The 19,526-nt window shown below is 39.9% G+C and overlaps 2 protein-coding genes across 3 annotated transcripts in view; one reads left to right on the top strand and one right to left on the bottom strand.

Moving 5' to 3' along the window:
* Positions 1–411: 411 nt before the first annotated feature.
* On the bottom strand, positions 412–17,260 carry TEN1 (TEN1 subunit of CST complex). Its single transcript, XM_081934091.1, has 4 exons — positions 17,131–17,260; positions 16,197–16,313; positions 11,944–12,101; positions 412–2,219 (listed from the first exon to the last, which is right to left on the bottom strand). Exons 1-4 carry the CDS (start codon positions 17,223–17,225, stop codon positions 2,086–2,088), a joined length of 504 nt encoding a protein of 167 aa, XP_081790217.1. The 5' UTR covers positions 17,226–17,260; the 3' UTR covers positions 412–2,085.
* Positions 17,261–17,439: 179 nt separating this feature from the next.
* The window catches only part of ACOX1 (acyl-CoA oxidase 1), a 28,284-nt gene continuing 26,197 nt past the window's right edge, over positions 17,440–19,526 (top strand). Inside the window, exons 1-2 of one of the 2 annotated variants that reach the window (XM_081934090.1) lie at positions 17,440–17,650; positions 18,608–18,767. In XM_081934090.1, coding sequence (XP_081790216.1) covers positions 17,524–17,650; positions 18,608–18,767 — 287 coding nt within the window. In that variant the 5' untranslated portion in view covers positions 17,440–17,523. The remainder of the gene's footprint in view (positions 17,651–18,607; positions 18,768–19,526) is intronic. The other variant, XM_081934089.1, reaches the window with a different exon arrangement.

Raw genomic sequence — 19,526 nt, 5'->3', positions numbered from 1 at the left:
ACAGAAAAGTAAATATTGACTCTAAGCTAGGCTGGTGAGGCCTCTTCTGAAGCAGAATATAGAAAGTCAGCAGAAAAACAAAGTACAGGGCAAGCTTTATGTTGCTTGCAATATAAGTAATTAAGCATTTCCCTTTATTTTCTCAGTATATACTGTAAATTTCTCAGAGACAAAAACAGAGACAGTATCCTTGCCTCTCCGGAGTTCTAGTTGGATCTAGTTCTCCTGATTATTATTATTTTTTGCCCTTCAGCTGTACAAACTACAAAAGAAAAAGAAGGCCACCATTCCTGTGAAGAGAGAATTATAAATCAAAGTAGGCCTGCTGTAGGATGCAGGCCTACTTTGATAAATACATTTCGCCCAGCATGTTTCTATGCCCTAGCAGGTTTTTTTCAGTTTGGGGGGAAAAAAATATTTTGAATATATAAAATGGCATGCCAGGTAAGAAAAGTAAGCATATACCTCCAAATCAAGATCGTTTTTGAAATTGTAGGTGGTCTTTCAGGCAAGGAAATAGTTTGCGCAAAATTTCAGTATGTGAATGATTTCAACAAACAAATTTCAGACCATATATATATCAACTGTTTTTATATCCCACAATGGCAAATCTCAAACAGTTGACCCATTCAACATAAGCAGCACTAGTTAAAGTAACAGTTCTTTTTCCATATTTTATTTAATCACATCAAACTAACTAACAGAAAAGTAAGCATACACACATTAACAATATAAGGTAGCTTCAACTTTAAGATTAAAAAAATGAATAGGGAAAAGCCTTGATGAAGTCCAGGTACTAACAGGCATCTGTTAATTTCTTAAATGTTGATAAACTATACTTTTCAACAATGTATTAATAAAAATCAGATGTAGGTGTTGAGTAATAATTCTTTTAACCATCCTATGTGATAGGTAACTAGATAGTGAGACATTTGGGGCTTGTGTGTTTAGCCAAGAGGAGAGCAGTGCTGCTTTCTAACAAATCTGATATTACTGTATACAGTCTTATCAAACCAGTCCCTTAGCCATTCTTAAGGGCAGCTTCATTAAGCACACATATACAATTCTATTTTGGAGTTAATTAGAGCAGGAGTTATTACGGACAAATTACCTCTGTCCAGAGATAAGCATAACTGAAAAATCAGCTGGAGCTGGGGAAAGGTATTCAATAACTGTAGGACTCTGTAAGATAGAAACAAGACCCTTCATACCATGGGTCTAGTCTCTTATGATCAATGTCCAGCTCATATAAAGGACCCATATCACTGATTTCAAGATCTAGGAACCACATCTGGCCAACAAATTGGATATTATTCAACTTATTTTTCTAGCTGCAAACACATATAGTTTCATGATGGTCCTGATGAAAATGATTAAGATGGATGTCATTAGCGCATTGATACAATCTACCTAAAACCTAATGATCGCATCTACAGTGTCACATAAATATAAATACAGGCAACAAGACATATCTTAGTAGGATTCTATAATATAAATTGAAAAATAAAGGAAAAATTCCTTTTATTACTTTCTAGAACCAGCATGTTGTTTTATTTCAGGCGCAAATTAAAAGCTGCATTATTTCACAATTCTGATATATTCTGAAATGGAAGATTAAGATATTCAACAACTGTCAGGAAAACAAGGAAGTTGTATATAAGGAAATGGGGACATTCTAAGCCAGTGAAAATACTTTTTTCTATCAATAAAATTAAAATGAAAAACCATGCCCCTAGTCAGCCACCAACTGTTGGTTTCTTTAGCATATTAAAAACTTCTTTGCTTCCAAACAACTTAATGATCAAGCTTCTGTGATTTCCAAAAATCATTTTCAAAATAAAGATTTATATTAGCCCTTTGCATGTTCTATTGTTTATATGGGTTTCTAAACAGAATTTAAGTATAAGATTCACAATCTAATACAAAGACCAGTTCTGAATCTAAAGCATTGCATCAAACCAATTTTAAATAAGTATTCAGAAAGCAATTTAATCTACAATACCAGGAGTAAAGGCAAGAGATAAGTAATCATGTACAGAATAACAAATTTTGTGTTCAAAAATAAATGCTGGCTGAAGCATAGCACTAACATATGCTTCCTTCATGATCTTTCCTTCTCTCCTGGAAATATTTTCTTTGTTCCCCTATGGCTTTTTCCAATAACTGAAGATTTATTCCTTCTACACATGTAAATACTCGAGCCTTTATAATCATCTCACCTGCAATAAAAAAATGAATAAATAAATCACCATTTGAATTCAAGGATCTCTTAAAACAATTTCATCGTTAATAATGCAATTAAAATAAAATGTTTACCCAAATCATACAATGTGGCAATTCCACTCTTTGTTACTTCAACATACATAGCACTTTATTTTGTAATATATATTTTATACAGCTTCTTCTAAAATACCATCTCTAAGTGTTTTACAAAATGAAAAATACGCAATTAGACCCAATAAATTGAAAGCACTAGGTGACTTTTAAAAAGATGGTGGGAGAGAAAATTCATATGTACAAGACCTAGATGAGGAGACCAGTCTTCAGAGGGAGCTTAACAATTGCTACTTTATAAAATGCAGGTGACAGAGAATTCCAGAGTGTACAAACAGAATTAGTGAGGAATAAAATTTTAAAGTGGAATGTAGTAGATTCAAAAAGATCTAAATCTATGGTATATACATCAGTCATTTTATGTTTTCTCTGTTCTTTTCTCCTCTTTGGGAATCTGAATTTAGATATATATTCAGGAATATATGCAATTCTTTCTGCTTCCAAGCAAATATTTACAGAAGAAACTTAACCAACAATGTGCATAAAGTGGAAGGCCTTACCCAACTAGAACAAACAGTATACGCAAGGAGAACTGGAAATGATAAATATGCTTGTATTACATGTTCTAAGCCACAATAAATCAATTTTACACTCATAAAGGATATTTCTGATTTAACATTTGAGCAGATATTCAGTGTCATGAGAAATCTGAAAAGCAATGACTTTTCATCCACAAGTGGCCAAAACATTTGCTCCTCTTGAGGAGACTGCAAAACATACTGAAGGACAGAGTCTGCCTGAATAGATAGACTGTGTTTAAAACATATCGTCGAAAAGGAAGTTGTGTCTGACAAGACTGAGACTGATTTAAAACTGGATTTTAAAAGTGGCAACCTACAAGAATGAAATGGAACACGGAAGGAGGAGCCAACGTTGCAATGTTACAATGTGCGGTCTCGACACTCTGAGACTGCCGTTAACACTTTTGCCGCTGGACGGTCCATTTGGACCTAAACCGTCCCGCAGAGACAGTGATCAGGAAGACGAAGGCTTGCTAGTCTCAGGGACACTGCAAAGTCTCTGATTGGCCCAAGGGAACTCATTTTTTTTAATTTGAGCTCTGAAGTTTTTTATTGTTCAAATTTTATTGGTTTTAAAAGTTTTACAAGGAAAAGGGATAGGGTTATAAAACATTTTGACTGCTACATCGTGCGGGGGGGAGAAGCCCCCCCAGGTCTTACAACTTTTACAAACGAAAATAGAAAAATATCAACATTTATATAAGTATTAGCAGTTTTGAGTTTAACACAAAATCATCAGTATGTTTCAATCATTTGTTTTGTATCACTTCCATAAAGATACATTGTAAGAACAATTGCAATAATATTTCGAATCACTTTTGTGATCTGAGTCTTCTAGTTGTTGCGTCCTCCCCCCTGTTCACTGGCTGAGCCTCAGCCCCTCCCTCCTTTGTTTCTTGGGTAGCATCCACCAGTTCACCTAAGAGAGCACTGTGTTTTTTAGTGAAAGCCTCTGCTTCCACTACTGTGTTGATTCTAATTCTACTGCCCTCCCAGAAAATCAACATGCCTTCTGGAAACAGCCACCTGAACCAAACCTCATTATTGTATAATTTTTTTTGCTAAGAAGGAATATTTCCTTCTGTTATCTCTTACTTTCTTTGGGATCTGTTTAAGAATGGCTATTTCTTTATCTTTATATTTTAGTGGTCCTCCCCTTTGAGCTCCCAGAACCTCATCTCTTGTAGTTTTTCTAAGAAATTTAACATGAACTTCCCTTGGAACATTGTGTGTTCTTGCATAGGCTGAATTAACCCTATAGATCAGATCAATGTCCCACCAAAGCTGTTGTTTATCTCTATTAATATATTCTGCTAATATTGTGGTCATAATCTCCTTAAGATCGTCATTCTCAACTTCTGGCAAGTTTTGGAACCTAAGAAAAAAAGATATCCTTTCAAATTCCATTTTTAACATCTGGTTTCCAAATTCTACATTCCCCCTTTGGATTGTCTTCATCTCGTCTCTCATCCCAACCGCACCCTCCTCCAGTACACCTATCCTCTGTTGATTCCGTGTGGTTTGCTGATTCGTCTCTCTGAGCTGTTCATTTAAGTCCTGCAGTTGTTTTTTGATTTCGTCCTGTCCCTTTAAGATGGATTGAAGCATCTGATGAGTAGACAAATCCTTTGCACTCTCTTCAGAGGCTTTAGGTTGTAAAAAGGATCCCAGTTGTGACTGGTGAGCAATGGGGCTGGACGTGGAAGATGTTGGGGCCGAAGAGGCCTTACCAGGCGGTAATTTCTTTGGACCCATCATGAGGCTCAGAGATAGTTATTGTTCTGTACAAAGAAATAGTATCTATGGGAGAGCACAGCCGGTAGGGATCACCAAACAAACAAGTCCAAAAGAGAATAAGTCTTCTAGTACAAAACTAAAGCAAATAGGTGGGTCAAAATATTCCAAATCCAGGGGGAAAACGTATTTGAAGAGGCTCCTGGAGATCTCTGGGGTGGAAATTAGTTGAAAGCCATAAAGTTTTCCAAGGGAGTAGTCTCATTCATGAAGACAAAGAAGAAGGAGGAAGTTGGCCATATTGGCTCAGCCAGTACAGGTGGTCAGGAAACAACAAAATCAAAGTTCCCATAGATAGTTTAGAGAAGAATCAGTTCAGCCATCCTTTCTCTCGTATTTGTAGTCAAGAAAAAAAATGTTCCCCCATTATTTAAGGGAAGTGAAAGTAGATTTTAAACTTTCTCTCTCCTCCATTAAAGGGAGAGATTTTCCAAGTGCCGCTTTTCCAAGGGGGGTGGAATTTCCCCCCCTCCAATCTGAACTCCTCCAGAAGTTGAAACAAAGTCCCAAAAAGAAAACTGCAGAACAGTCAAAAGAGTAAAGATAGTAAAAGACCTGGGAAGACCCCTCGCCTCACTGCACTTCAGCTGTTTCGTTCGAATTAATTGTTTCCTTCCAGGCTGCATTCGGCGAAGCGTGCGGTGGCATTCCGCGCGCTCCCTACGCTCCCCGGCTCCTGGGGCAAGGCTGGAGACCCCCCGTGGCTGCCGCCGTTCCAGGGGGTCCCAGCGAGCCGCCCCTATGGCAGGGCGCCCCTCCAAGGCACCCTGTGCTCCCCCAAGACTTCAGGGGAGCCCACCGGAGCAGCGAAAAGGCGGACGCACGCGTCCGTCACCTTCGGCTGCCGGAAGTCATCTCCCAAGGGAACTCTTCAAGCCGGCGGTAAACAGGCAGCCCCAGGCTGATGAAGTCGGGACAGCTCCAGAAGGAAGGAAGTGAAAACAGAAAGTGAGTCCATCTGGTGAGGTATTTTTCTATTTTGGGAAAGACTGCCCAAAGAAACTATTTTTTAAAGCCAAATTAGATCCTTAAACAAAAGAATTAAGGGGCAAAATTAACTTATATTGGATTGCTTTGGAAAGCTTTTTTTTCTTTGTAACTATACTTTGTGGATTGAAGTGCTTGCAACGTTTCTCGTTTCTCCTCTTAAAGTGAACAGATTAATTCTTTTCTTCTGCTTTTTGTTACTTTATTTTTTGACTTCTGGATTAAAACCTTCCTTTTTATTTTAACAATTCTTCCTATTACTTGTTATTACATTTCATTAAAGAACTTTGTTTCCTATAAGCCAGAGATGAATATTAGAAAGTGAAAAGTAGCAACACTGCCACTCAGAGGTCAGAGGCTGGAGTTTTTGAAACAATGTATCTCTTCTTTTTTCTTCTTTGATCTTACTGACTTTGTAGCTGAAGGGTTTGCAATTTGTTTACAGAAACTGATAAAGAGCCAAGGGCATGAATTGTTTTCGCAGGTGCTTTTGAGAACTATTTTGGCAGGGGAGAGAAAGGGGAAAAAAACAGAACCCTTCTCCTTTGAAAAGCATAAAAGAACTTGTGTTTAAGTCAACCTAAAATAAAATAAAAAATAAAAGAGGCCTGGAAGGCTAGAGTGGCAGTGGCTACTAGTTTTTTTTCCTTCTTCTTTTTTAGAAACATGGATCAATATTCAGATGAGGAAACCTTAAAATTCCAAAATATTTTGGCTGGAATTCAAAATCTATTGGAAGGATATGGGAGAATTGAGAAGAAGTTGGAAAAACTAGTGTTCCTCGTAGCAAAAGATGAAGGGGTTGGAGCCCCAAAAATTAAAGGGGAGAATGAAGACATAGAAGATAAAGACAAGACAATAGATGAATTTATTAATGGAGCAAATGTGGGTGAAAGTGGAACGAAGGGAATATGGAAAAGGGAATTCGACAAACTGGAGCTCTACCCCAGATTCCAAGATACAGAAGGAAAAAATAGGGTAATGATGATGAATTTAAGAAGAGAATTTTTTTCAAAAGCACGAATGACAACCAAAGACAAGCTAATTTTAATAACAGCTGGAAGGCAACGAGATTACCTGAGAGATCCTTCAAGCAAAAAAGTGTGGAGAGAAGTCTATAAAAACCTTATAAAGGAGATAAAAAGAAGACTGACACCACAATTGGCAAGAGAGATAAGACTGTTTTGTTACTGGAAGGATACAGGTTGACAATGAAAGTTGATAATAAAAAATTAGTTAATTTTGGTGATCAATAAGTAGGAATTTAGTAATTCTTAGATTGTTTTAGATTGTTATGAATGTTTATGAATGTTTATTCGTCAACAAATAATTAACTATAATAACAATAATGAAATGATAATGGATACAGCTTAATGATATATACATGTACTGGCAAACCAGTAAAAGAAATTTGGATATAAATTGGAAATTGCAATCTGGGAAAAAGACCTATAAATTTTATTAACAAACTTTTATTTAGATCTTGTCATAAAGGTGTAATGTTTTTTGGGTTTGACAAGAGAAGGTGGGATATAAACAGTAAATGATTTTTAGCCAATTATAACAACAACAAGGAAATGTCAATGGATATTGTTTAATAATATATACATGCTCTGGTATTGGCAAAAGCAATTTGGATACAAACTCTAAACAGCGAGTTGGGGAATAAAGGGGGGGGGAAGGTTTAGAAATTTTATTAATTGACTTTTACTTAGAATATGTCATAAAGGTGTAATGTTATTGGAGGATTTTTGAAATAGCTAATGAATGTCATTATGTGGTTGTGTCTTTAAGTATGAATGATTTGAGGTAAAAGCACATTCAAATAATTGTAGTCAAATGAGAATTGTGGTACATTGATAGTAAGATATACAAAGATTTTTGATTTAAAGTGTATAATCTAATATGAACTATAAGTAATGACTGTGGAAGAAATGTACAAAAGTTATCTGTAACCAACCGACACGTTTTCTACAAGACGTAATGAAGGATGATTCTTTTTTTGTGTTTTTGTTTAATTAAAATTTTAAAAAAATTCAAAAAAAGAGAGAATGAAATGGAACACAATGTTACACTGGACATGTAAAAGAAATTGGCTGATGTCTTAATAATTAAAGGACTATACAAGCGATGGCGAACCTTTTTTGGCTCGCGTGCCATGGGGGGAAGCGCAGGGGGGCTGTGCGTGGATGGACCGCACCCATAATGCAACAGGCAACATCCCCAGTGCACATGCACACATGAGAGGCGTCCCCCCCCCCATTTTTTGCATGCTTTTTTCATCCTCCCCAGGCTCCAGAGGCTTTGTAGAAGTCTGGGGAGGGTGAAAACAGCCCCCCCGCCCCCCCCGGAGGCTTCAGGGAACTTCAGGAGGCTTCTCTGAAGCCTCCAGAGGGCAAAAAACGATCCTACGAGCTCCTGAAGGTCCCTGAAGCCTCCGGAGGCCTTAAACCAACCCTATGAGCAAACCAGAAGTCCGTTCCCGAACTTCCGGTTTGCCCATAGGGCCGGTGTTTTGCACTCCGTAGGCGTCAGGGAAGCTCCTGAAGCCTCCAGAGGGCCTCGGGGGGGGGGGGGGGAAGCAGAGTCGGCTCTTTTTGCCCTCCCCAGGCTCCTATAAAGCCTCTAGAGCCTGGGGAGGGTGAAAAATTGCTTTAAAAAAGGCTGAACTCAGCTGGCCAGCGCGCAGATGCGCACTGCCCAGCTGACAGGGCAACTCCTCGCGTGCCCTGACAAATGGCTCTGCGTGCCACCTGTGGCAAGCATGCCATAGGTTCGGCTATACAAATAACAATTCAGGAGAGTGACTTGGATAATTTCCTTATATTGGATTTACAAAAAGGACTTATTAAACCTTTGAAGAATTTGGTGTGAAGAAAAAGAAAAAAAGAAATCAGGTTTTAGGACAGTGGTCCCCAAGGATTGGTTCTGTGGAGAGGTTTTTCTGTGGACAAGAGGGGCCGTGGCTTTGCATGCTGCCTGCATCCTGCAGATGGGGGCTTGCTTGTTTGCGTGGCTCTGTTTCTGGCATGCCACGCATTGGTGCCAATCCATGGACCAGGGGTTGGGGACTCCTATTCTAGGGCACTAGTTGAAGGGATTACAGATCAAGATTGATATATGTAGAAGGAAGGAATATAAAATTAGTATATTTGATCAAGATCAAATAGATGTAATATCTCTGTATTAATGGACTTTTGCTGACATTTATATTGAAATGACAAGGCTTTAAGGATTTATTTGTAGACATGGGAAGAAGAGATAATTTGCTATATTTTAAGAAGAAGTAAATTTCTAAAATTGTTTATGCTTTTTGTGATGAAGGAGAAGCCCTTTGTATAATTTCCTTTTCTTTTTCTTTATTCTTATTTTTCTTTCTTTCTTTCTATTCCCCCCCTTTTTTTAGTTTTATTAGTTTTTTTTATTAAAGTGATTTAATAAAATTATTATTTAAAAAAAGCAAGTGACATGGAACAAATTCTTCACAGGACAGCCAAGTTATTTTAACCTTCCCCACCTTTTTCTTCCCACATTTCCCACCTGAGTTTTCAAAAGCAGGTCTACAAAAGAAGCAAAGTTCTCAAATCCCAGTCAGAACAGAAAGAAGCAAGTAGGAGAAATAAAGAAAAAAATCAGGTGCTTTGCCTAAACATTGCCTACTGAGTGACACTGTTAAAGGTAATGAAACACTTGAGATAATCCCCCAGGAAGAAAGGGGAATTTTCACACCAACATCTCACCAGCAGATCAATGCATGAAATACCTGGCAGCTATAATCTGTGCAGGTTGCAAGTCATGAATGCACTTCCACTATTAATATATGAAGATGTGTCCTGCCCCTGAGGCTCAGAAGGAGAACTCTGCTACTCAACCATTAACATATGAAGAAATGCCTTGCCCCTGGGGCCTCCAAAGCAGAACTCGGTTACTCAACAATTCCCCTCTGTAGTACCGTATTTTCGGAGTATAAGATAATAATAATAATAATAATAATAATAATAATAATAATAATAATAATAATAATAATAATAATAATAATAATAATAATAATAATTATTATTATTATTTCTTAGCCGCACCCTCTCCCGAAGGACTCGGGGTGGCGTACAATAAAACACACAAAAATACAAATATGGACAAAACATACATATAATATAGACGTGTACAAGGAGGAGGTGGGCTGATGGATAAAAACAATTAAAATCGCAATATTAAAAGTCCCCTAAATAAATAAATTACAAAAATAAAAAACCCGTCAGGAGCGATATAATCAGATTATGGTTGAGCCAGGCCAGCTACTTGGAATAGGTGGGACTTGAGCTTTACACGGAAGGAGCACCTTTTCCCCCCAAAAAGAGGGTGAAAATCTGGTTGCCTCTTTATACACTGAATACAGCATTTTTGGCCTCCCAAAACCCCACCCTCTTTGCAAATATGTACATGCACAGGGTTTTGGAGGCCTGCAAAGTGCTTCTGGGTTGATCTTTTTGTTTTGGTTTTTTTGTGCAAAAAACTGGCTGTTTTTTGCTCGTTTTTGCCCCTCCCCAGCCCCCAGGAGCACTTTGCAGGCCTCTCAAACTCTCTGCATACCCCGTTTTTCACAAAAATTGAGGTATGGAGAGGGTTTGGGAAGCCTGCAAAGTGCAAAAACTTTCTTTTTATTTACTTTTTCAAAATCTTGGTGTGTCTTATAGTCCAAAAAATATGGTATTTAATGCAGTAGCCCAAGCTTTGTTTAGCCTAATCTTTCAAAATTATCCTGAGCTTTCCAAGGTAGCTATCTACCCCTACCTAATCATTCCCCTATCACCACCCCTTTGTGAATAAAGAAAATATGTCCTAGTAGGAACTCTGACATTTAACTGTTGCAGTGATGGTTCCTTACTTGCCTACATGTGTTCTGTCCCGTGATTCCAATGTATATGCAGACACAGGCATGGCTGTCTGCCACGACTAATTACATAGATAAAGCCACCTCTTGGCTGGGAGCCTAGAAAGTTATCTTCACAAAGACAAGATAACACTTACAGAAGGCTTTCGCAATGGCTTAAATATGGACTGTTGTCTCCTGCAAAGAGTCCGCTCCCTTCGCTCCACTTATAAACTCTTTGGGAGGGGCCACACCCTTAACCAGCTGCCCCTATTTCCTTCTATGACGTCTTCTCCACATCTGTTCCTGTCTCCTATCAATTCGACTTCTACATACATCAGGAACAACCTCCCTCTGTTCCTCCTCACTGCTCCCTGACTCAGATGCCACCTGGTGGCCAACAGGCTTCTCTAGTTCCTGCTCTGACTCCAAACCCCCTCCAGAGTCTTCCTCATCCTCCAGAGCAGTCCCATAATGGTCTGAGCTGTCAGAGTCCATCAACAACTCAGCCGGCCGCTGCTGGACCACAACATGTACCATTTTTCATTAAGAAAATGCCAGAATGATCTTTACGCCTGGACACAAGACAAAAATCATACTGGTCACTCTCATGGATGATCTGCGCTGGAACATGAATGAAGGAAATGCAACTACCTTTGTCTTGCCAGAACACTTTACTGCTTTCAACTTGGTCAACTAGAGTTATTATTCTGGATTACCTGTAAATTTTGGGAATGGAGGGCATTGTACTATGGTAGTTCTACCCCTTCCTAAATAAGGGATTGTAATTGGTGGTTATGAAGAAGTTCAATCCTCAGGCACTGGATGGGATGTCCTCAAACTCAATGCTCACCCCACCCCACCCCCAAAACAGTTTAACCTATGCACGAAGCCACCTTGTTGGTTCAGGGTGAGGTATCATCAGTACAGTTATGATACCTAGTTTATTTATTTATTTATTTATTTATGGTGTTTAGCGTATGGATAGTCCATCATACATGGACTAGCAATATATATTAAAATGTCACCTAGATTAGTAAAACACAGTAATATATAAATGTTAAAAATATATTTGTTCATCTATAGCTGATAGATACCCAGTTATATACCGGGCCAAACAGCAATATAGTGGAAGTTTGGATTTCATTTCTAGAGACTTCCAAGGCTGGGGATGAGGAGAAACAGACTCCAATTCAACCCAAGTAAGATTTGGTGACTTAATTCAGAAGTCTAGTAATTTTGGGATTATCCCAACATGGCCACTCTGCATCCTTTTTCTCTATTATAAAGCATCTATGATAGTAGCATTTACGTTTAGCTACCTGTAAGTATAAATTGGCTTATTTTTTTGCTGAGTCCTAAAGAATGGTTCTACTTGTTCGTATTTATTGAGAGACTTTTTGGTCCCATAGAATTAAAAATCATAGATATCCTTACCATCCTTGAATTCAGTTTCCCCCAGGACAATATACAAAGACCCAAGCTGGGCCTGAAAGGGTTCTACAAACTTTGTGCAAACTGGAATACAGTGCTGATCAGATGCATGCTGAGCTGTTAAGATGGCTTGGGAAATGGCCATATCGTAAGAGTGAAGCCTAAAAGAAAGAAAGATTCAGACACTGTGAATAGTTAAGATACACACATTCATTTCCAGAATACTAATAATACTAAAATATGTATATATCATGAGGTAGGAGAAGAAATATTAATTCATATCAAATAATACAGTATTTAAAAATATGTTTTAGCCATGTTTTATTTTATTTAGGCAAGCATAACAGTGTGACAGAAATAGAATATGTAAAACAATATACATAATATTTAGAAAAAATAGTTTAAAATCTAGTTATTGGTCTAAACTTGATTTCATTGAGGGCTGCATCAGGGATTGTGTTTGTCCTTGGAGGACCAGGGGGTAGTGGTGTGGCGTGGCTGAGGATGGGCGTGGTGGGGGATGGATGTGGCCATGGTGGGCATGAACAGACATTAAACGAATGGTTGTAAGTCAGAGACTCCCATTATTTTTGACTTGTAGCCTACACTCATTACCCTTTGACTCACAGATCTGTTCTGAGATATTTTCAGGTGAAGATGAAAAGAATGCTTAGCTGGATTTTCTAACTAATCTTTTAAAAATTCTAAAGATGATTTTGTGTTTGGGATAGTAACTGCTACATTTCACTCTCAAATATTGTTCAACTGTGAAACACTCTGATTCCTTTCCTTAAGAGAATTAATAAAATTTCATGGGGCGAGTGGTAAGGCCACTCACCCCATGAAATTTTATTACTCTAGTAAATTCATTTTTACTTCCTTATGGCTTCAGTTAGTCCTTCTAACTCAGCCTTTCTTGGGGGTTTTGAGTGCATCAGCTGCCTTTTCACAACTCACTGGAGCAATGAAGAATAATGAATATCTTTAGGGAATACAGTAAATGCCAAGGGTTGGTGATGCCATTCAAAAGGTGATACATCTTACCATATAATCACTCATTATCAGTGGCGTAGCGTGGGTTGTCAGCACCCGGGGCAAGGCAAGTAATTTGCGCCCCCTAACCCGTGGATTTTAGCACTCGAGTCTCTTCCACTAGATTAGTTAAAGAAACCTTTACCCCCTAAGCACATGTATTGTTTGTTATGAAAATACTGATGTAATTAAAGTAAAATGCATCTAAATACAAGTTTATTTTCAAACACTTTATTGAGTGTGAACATGCATTACACATTCTCCACATTTTCAGCAGGTCTATGAATACAAATCTACAAATGTAGTAACCTAGCATGGGCCCTGCTATTATATGTCGTCTCACAACCATCGTAAACGACAAAAAATATCAAGAACAAAAACTAAACATCAAAATGGAACCATATCCTGGAGATGATCCAAGACTGGGCTAGATGGAGCCAACTTCCTCAATCCTGTACCTCTAATTGTAATTCTTTAATAGAAGTGCAAGATATCAATCTGTACAGCCAGCACTGCAGTGAGAGAGAGTGAGTGAGCCAGGCAGGGGCAGAGAGCTGCGAGTGCGAGCGCCCCCCCAGATGTTGCGCCCTGTGCGGCTGGCCCCCCCTGCACCCCCCACGCTATGCCACTGCTCATTATATTGTACAAGGCCACAACCATCCAACACCCCAACCAACCTGCAGCCCATTTTTGGCTGGCAGAATGCTGGAGGAGACCTTGGAAGCCGAAAAGGGCTGCATGCCAGCCTGTTTTCGCCTGGCAGAGGTATCGCAGGCTGATCCTTTGATATTTCCAGGCTAGCGGAGGTATCGCAGGCTGATCCTTTGATATTTCCAGTGGGCCAGATCTAAGCAGCCCTTGGGCCGGATTCGGTCCGCAGGCCTTGAGTTTGACACCCCTGGTCTAAACTGAGGGCTAGTTATTGGTCTAAATTTGAAACGGAATGCTTTCAAGGTAAGTCTAAGTGCAATAACAATTTTTGTTGTTGTTCAGTCTCTAAGTCACTCTTTGAGACTCATGGAATATAGTATGCCATGGTCCAATAACATTGCAATAACATTGGGTAGAAGTAAATCTCAAAGCTAAATCCATACCATGTGCTTAATACAATTGAATCATGCCACATTATAGTCCAATGCAAAATACAAACCCAGCTGAGTATTGTATATTCATTAACCCTATGTTAAGGAAAACACTGGTCTAATATTTTGGCCATTACAAATAATGCCCTTCTCTTAAATGGTCTATATTTCTTTTCTTTCGAATCAAATCTTCTTCAATCTCCAGTCAAAAAAGGAACAGTCAACTCTTGATAATTGTTGAAAATAAGAAGATTTAGTTTCTTTTAATTTATCAACACCTAACATACTGACAACCCCACATTAGCCCAACAATACAAAGGCATACATACAAGTGCATACACACGCACACACCCTTCAATACACAAACAGTCTTTGACTTGCAGCAGTTCATTTAGTGACTATTCAAAGTTACAACAGCACTGAAAAAAGTGACTTATTACCATTTTTCACACTTATGACTTTTGCAGCATCCCCATGGTCATGTGATTTACATTTGGCTTCTTAGCAACTGACTCACATTTATGACGACACGGTTGCAGTGTCCCAGAGTCCTGTGATCTCTTTTTGCAACCTTCTAACAAGCAAAGTCAATGAGGAAACCAGATTCACTTAACAACCAGGCTACTAATTTAAGAACGGCAGTGATTCACTTAACAAATGTGGCGGAGCAAAGTCATAAAATGGAGCAAGCTCATTTAACAAATTTCTCACTTAGCAACATAAATTTTGGGCTCAATTGTGGTCATAAGTTGAGGACTACCTGTATAAAAATTCACTTCTTCTGAGTGGTCTATGTCTTCCTCAATCTCTACCAGACAGGTCTGGGCATTTGAGGGTTCTGCTCACCTTTTTCTAGCACTGCACTTTTCTGGACAGAAAGCTCTTGACACCATTCCTGGGATCTGTTGGAGCAACTCCCCAAGAGTCACAACCCTGAGTATTCCTACTACCACTGGGACCACTTTATTTTTCAGTTCCCCCTTCAGGCCCTAGCACTTCTCCAGTTTCTCAAACTCCTTCCTCCTGGCACTTCTATGTCTATCACCACTGCTGTCTTCTGGTCCTTCCTCTATTACCACAATGTCTGGTTCAGTGGTGGGTTCCTAACTGGTTTACTACCGGTTTGCTTAGTGTGCGCTTTGCACAATTGAACTAAAATTAATCAGAAAAAAGGGGAAACAGCTGAGGAGCAGCAATCCCAGCTGCCACCTTGGATCAGCTGGGCTTCAGAAGCTTGAATAAAGGTAAGTATAACCCAGTGGCGGGCGGGCCCTCCTTTAATAAAAACAGAGAACCGGTTCGCTCTCTGTTTGAAGGCAGCACTACCAGTTCGGGAGAACTGGATCGAACCGATAGGAACCCACCTATGGTCTGGTTGATTGGCCAGTACCTCCTGTCTATCTGGATATGGAAGTCCCATAGGATCTTAGCTTTCTTATTCTCTACAACCTTTTGTGGGATCTCCCATCTTGACCTAGGAGGGTCTGACCCAAATTTTGTACAGATGTTCCTATATGCAGTGCCAGCTACTTGGTGGTGGCATTTAGTGTATGCTGTTGTGCCGTTCAGTGTATGCTGCTCCTGCCTGCATCTTATACCCTGCCATGTGTTGGACTATTTCTGTTGCCTCTCTGCATAGCCTGGACCTTGGATCCTGTCTAGTGTGGTAGACCTCTGCTTCCATGGAGATGGTCCTTAGTGCTTGTTCTTGTGCTGCTACAGTCAGTGCCTCAGTGCTGTCTTTTAGTCCAGCCTTTTTCAGCAACTGGTAGGATTTCCCAATGTCTGCTACCTCAGCTATCTGTCGATGGTACATCCCACAGAGAATCATGTCTTGCCATGTCACTTCTTCTGCTTGATCTTCCTCCCACATCTGCTGCTGCCTCAGGTATTCTCTCAGCAGCTAATCTTTGGGTGCCGTCTTACTGGCACTGCTAGATATCTTTGATTTGGACTCTCTAGCACAAGTTATCTAATAAGTGAAAGGAAATACAAAACAGCCATTTCCCAATGATGGCAGGAAATCGGACCAGTGACTGTCTCCAAAAGTAATTACAGAGAGTCCAGATAGATGTTGCAATTATAGAGAAAATAAGCAGCTATTGTATTGACCCAATTAAAGAAAAATAGACGTACACTTACCTGCCATATGTTCTCAGGGCTTTCCCTTCCGGTACTGAAGTAGAGTTTATTTCCCAAGGAAAGTGATATGTTCCAGCATCTGGAAGCATTGTGTAGAATGGCTTGCAAAAGCAGATCCTGTTGTCAAACAAGATGAAAGAACTTTCTATTTTCAGAGATCTCAAATATTTTTCTGCTATCAATATTTATCCTGTTATAAAACTAAGCAGCTTTTTAGAGCATCTTCCTTACTAAAACATATGCTTAATCAGAAACTATAATTTAATAACCTGAATCAACCACTATAGTTACTTTTCTGAAGCTGCTGAAGTCCCATTATTTTTGCTTTTCTCTGACTCCCAGTTTTCTTGTTCCCCTGGACTTTTCTTTTTTCCCTGTTCCCTTTCCAAGTTTGGCTGATTAAGAAAAGAGAATCCTGCTTGATCTGCCATAGATTCAAATAACAGCCAGTCTGAAACCTAACAGCACTCTTAACTTTAAGAACCAGTTTGGTCTAATAGTTATGGCACCAAGCTAGAAAGCAGGAGATCAAGAGTTCAAGTGTAGGCTTAACCATGAAAGCCAGCTGGATGACTTTGGGTCAGTCACGGTCTCTCAGCTCAACCCACCTCACAGGGTTGTTGTTGTTGTTGTTGTGGGGAAAATAGGAGGATGAGAAGGAAGGTGTGTTAGATACGTTCAGCTCCTTGAGTTACTTGCAAAACGAACAAAGGCAGGATACAAATAAAATAAACAAATAAATGCAAACCAGGCGGGCAGGGAAGCTTCACTTTACTTCCTTCCAGTTAATCTTTTGTTTACACTCTGGAAAGTTACAAAAACTCTTCCCACAGATATATTTTTTTCTGTCAATAACCAGGCGGATTATACAACGTGATGCAGAGCGAAACTTTTGGGTGGCAACCAATAGCTCGGACTGTACGCAAACAGATACCTGGATGGAAAACAGGGTGCAATTCCAGGACCCAGAGGTTTCACAAGGGCACCCTGTGCATCGATGGTGCAGATTAAGCATTTGCATAAAACCATTAGCGTCTCTCTCTCTCCCCCCCCCCCCACCTCTCCGCCCCTCCCGCCTCCCCCGTTTCTTCCGAGCAATGAATGGAAAAACCTTCCTAGCTCGAAGGGACCCCTCCCCTCCTGGAAGCTCCGCAGATGCCAGAGGAAAAAAAACGCCTCCGCTGAGTCACGCGGGTGATAAGCGGCTTCCTATTGGGCCTCCGAACCGTCACGGGGCGGGGCGGGGCGAAGGCTACCTTTCTCCTGGTCCGGAAGCTTTTCCGAAGCGGAGTCGCCCGGCGGTTGTTTCACGGGCTGGTGGCGGAGGATGTCCCCGGGCGCGAAGATGAACGCGGATCTGCGGAAAGAGCGAGAGGCGGCTTCCTTCAAGGTGGAGCTGCTGACTAACCTCTTGGACGGGGGCGCCGACCGGACCTTGCGCCGCAAGAAAATTGGTGAGAGTGGGCGGGATATTGGGATGGGATGCAGAGAAAGCCCCCCCTCCCTTGTAGGGGGGTGGAGTGGGGGGCGCCTTTCCGCTGTCTGCCCCAAGCAGAGGCGGTGGCTGCAAAGGCGGATCCGTTGCCCTTCGAGAACTTTACCGGCGTTTTATCCATGAAAAGTGCCCGTTTGCATCTGGACAAGCACCGCTTTGAATGGGAACGCCGCCTTTCCCCCAAAATTTTGGACGATGCTCGCAAGCGGTGTCTCAGGATGCATTTTAGAAAAAGAGGCATTCCCACCCAGGTAGCCTCCCCCCAAAAATGCATGTTTCTGTCAAGTTACACAAGATGTTTTGGGATGCCTAAAACCTAATTTACTTGGTGCCTATCTGATGCCTTAAAGGGATTGATCTAACTAGGACACCAAATAGATGTTGCTGGCTATAGGCTTCACACTCAGGTCAGATTTCAACCATAAATCTTTCAGACAATATACCTCATTCTCCTAACCTTTAAAATAGGAGACCTAAAGGACTGCTTCAGGTTAACACAACACAGGGAATTCCACAGCTGAAAGATGCTATGAGAAGAGGCTTTTAAGAATAAAGTAGCTGTTGCATCCTGCTGTCAAATTTTCCTTTCTTGTATTCAATTAATTAACCTGTATCATCTAACCTGTGAGAAACTATGACATGCTTGAAATCCACATCAAATAACATCCCCCCCCCCAAAGGATAGGGCAGTAACTCATTTGTTTTGGTTGTACTTTTCTAGATTTTAGGAATGCAGCTTTATGTTAATTATGATCGGTATTAAATTATAAAAGTGGTTACCAGAATGACAGCTGCATCTGATCTGTCTTTCTAACAGATTTGTTTAAATACGAAACATGCTCTTATTTAGCAGGATATGGTCATATATCTTTTTGAGGAAAACTCTGAACAATGAATATCTCCTCTTCCCATATAGAAGCTATTGTTGCAAACGATCCCAGCTTCCACCATGAAGATGTAAATTTCCTCTCCCGCAGTGAACGCTACGAAGTAGCTATCAAAAAGAGTGCTCTTATGGTGCTGAAATTAAGAGAATATGGGATTGCAGACCCTGAAGAGATCTACTGGTTTAAAAGGTATTTGTGCTTATTATTGGGTACTTTAAAAAGCATAAGAGTTGTCTTATAAATATAAGGGAGGGTCATGCTTAATTTCAAAAGACCCCTACATGGGACTTTTAAATATACTCATTAGAAGTCTTCACTTAGCAAAGCTTCCCTAAACATAGTTTTCTGGGAAGCCTATGCAACCTCAGTTCCTTTTATTGTAGCAGCGGAAATTAGATATATGTACTGTAGCATTCAGGAAGGCTAGGAGCATCGTTACATTTTAACCAGCAAGATAATGTTGCTTTCTTTTAAAGTACTTCACGTCAGCTTAGGACATGATACATTCACATTAACAACAGTTCTCTAGTTTGTTTTCTCCTCTGTCGCTTTTGTTTTTCTACCCTTTATATCGCGTCACAGAAAACTTCCAATGTTGAAATAGTCTTGCTACTTTAAGCTCCTTGATTTTCCATTCCTCTCTGGTAGAGACCAGTAGAAGTAACTGGTAGAATGAACGATAGCAGAGGTAATGTTGGAAGCTATTTATCCAGTTCTGACCCTAATTGCTGATCTTTGAGTCCTTGGTTTAATATTTGTTTGGAACAGGTCATTGGATTGCATCCAATCATGTTCAAAGGTAAACATTTCTCAGTGGGTGGAGCACTTCTTTCAAGTCTTACTGGATATAATACACTTACATTGGCTAGGTTGAACAGATCTATCCCCAGATAATAGTAGCCTATGTGTATTTTTCTGGGACTAATTTACAGGTAGTCCTTGAATTAT

This window comes from Natrix helvetica, assembly GCF_964273705.1.
Source record: "Natrix helvetica genome assembly, chromosome: 1".
Taxonomy (NCBI): Eukaryota; Metazoa; Chordata; class Lepidosauria; order Squamata; family Natricidae; genus Natrix; species Natrix helvetica.
This window is presented reverse-complemented; position numbering and strand designations above follow the sequence as displayed.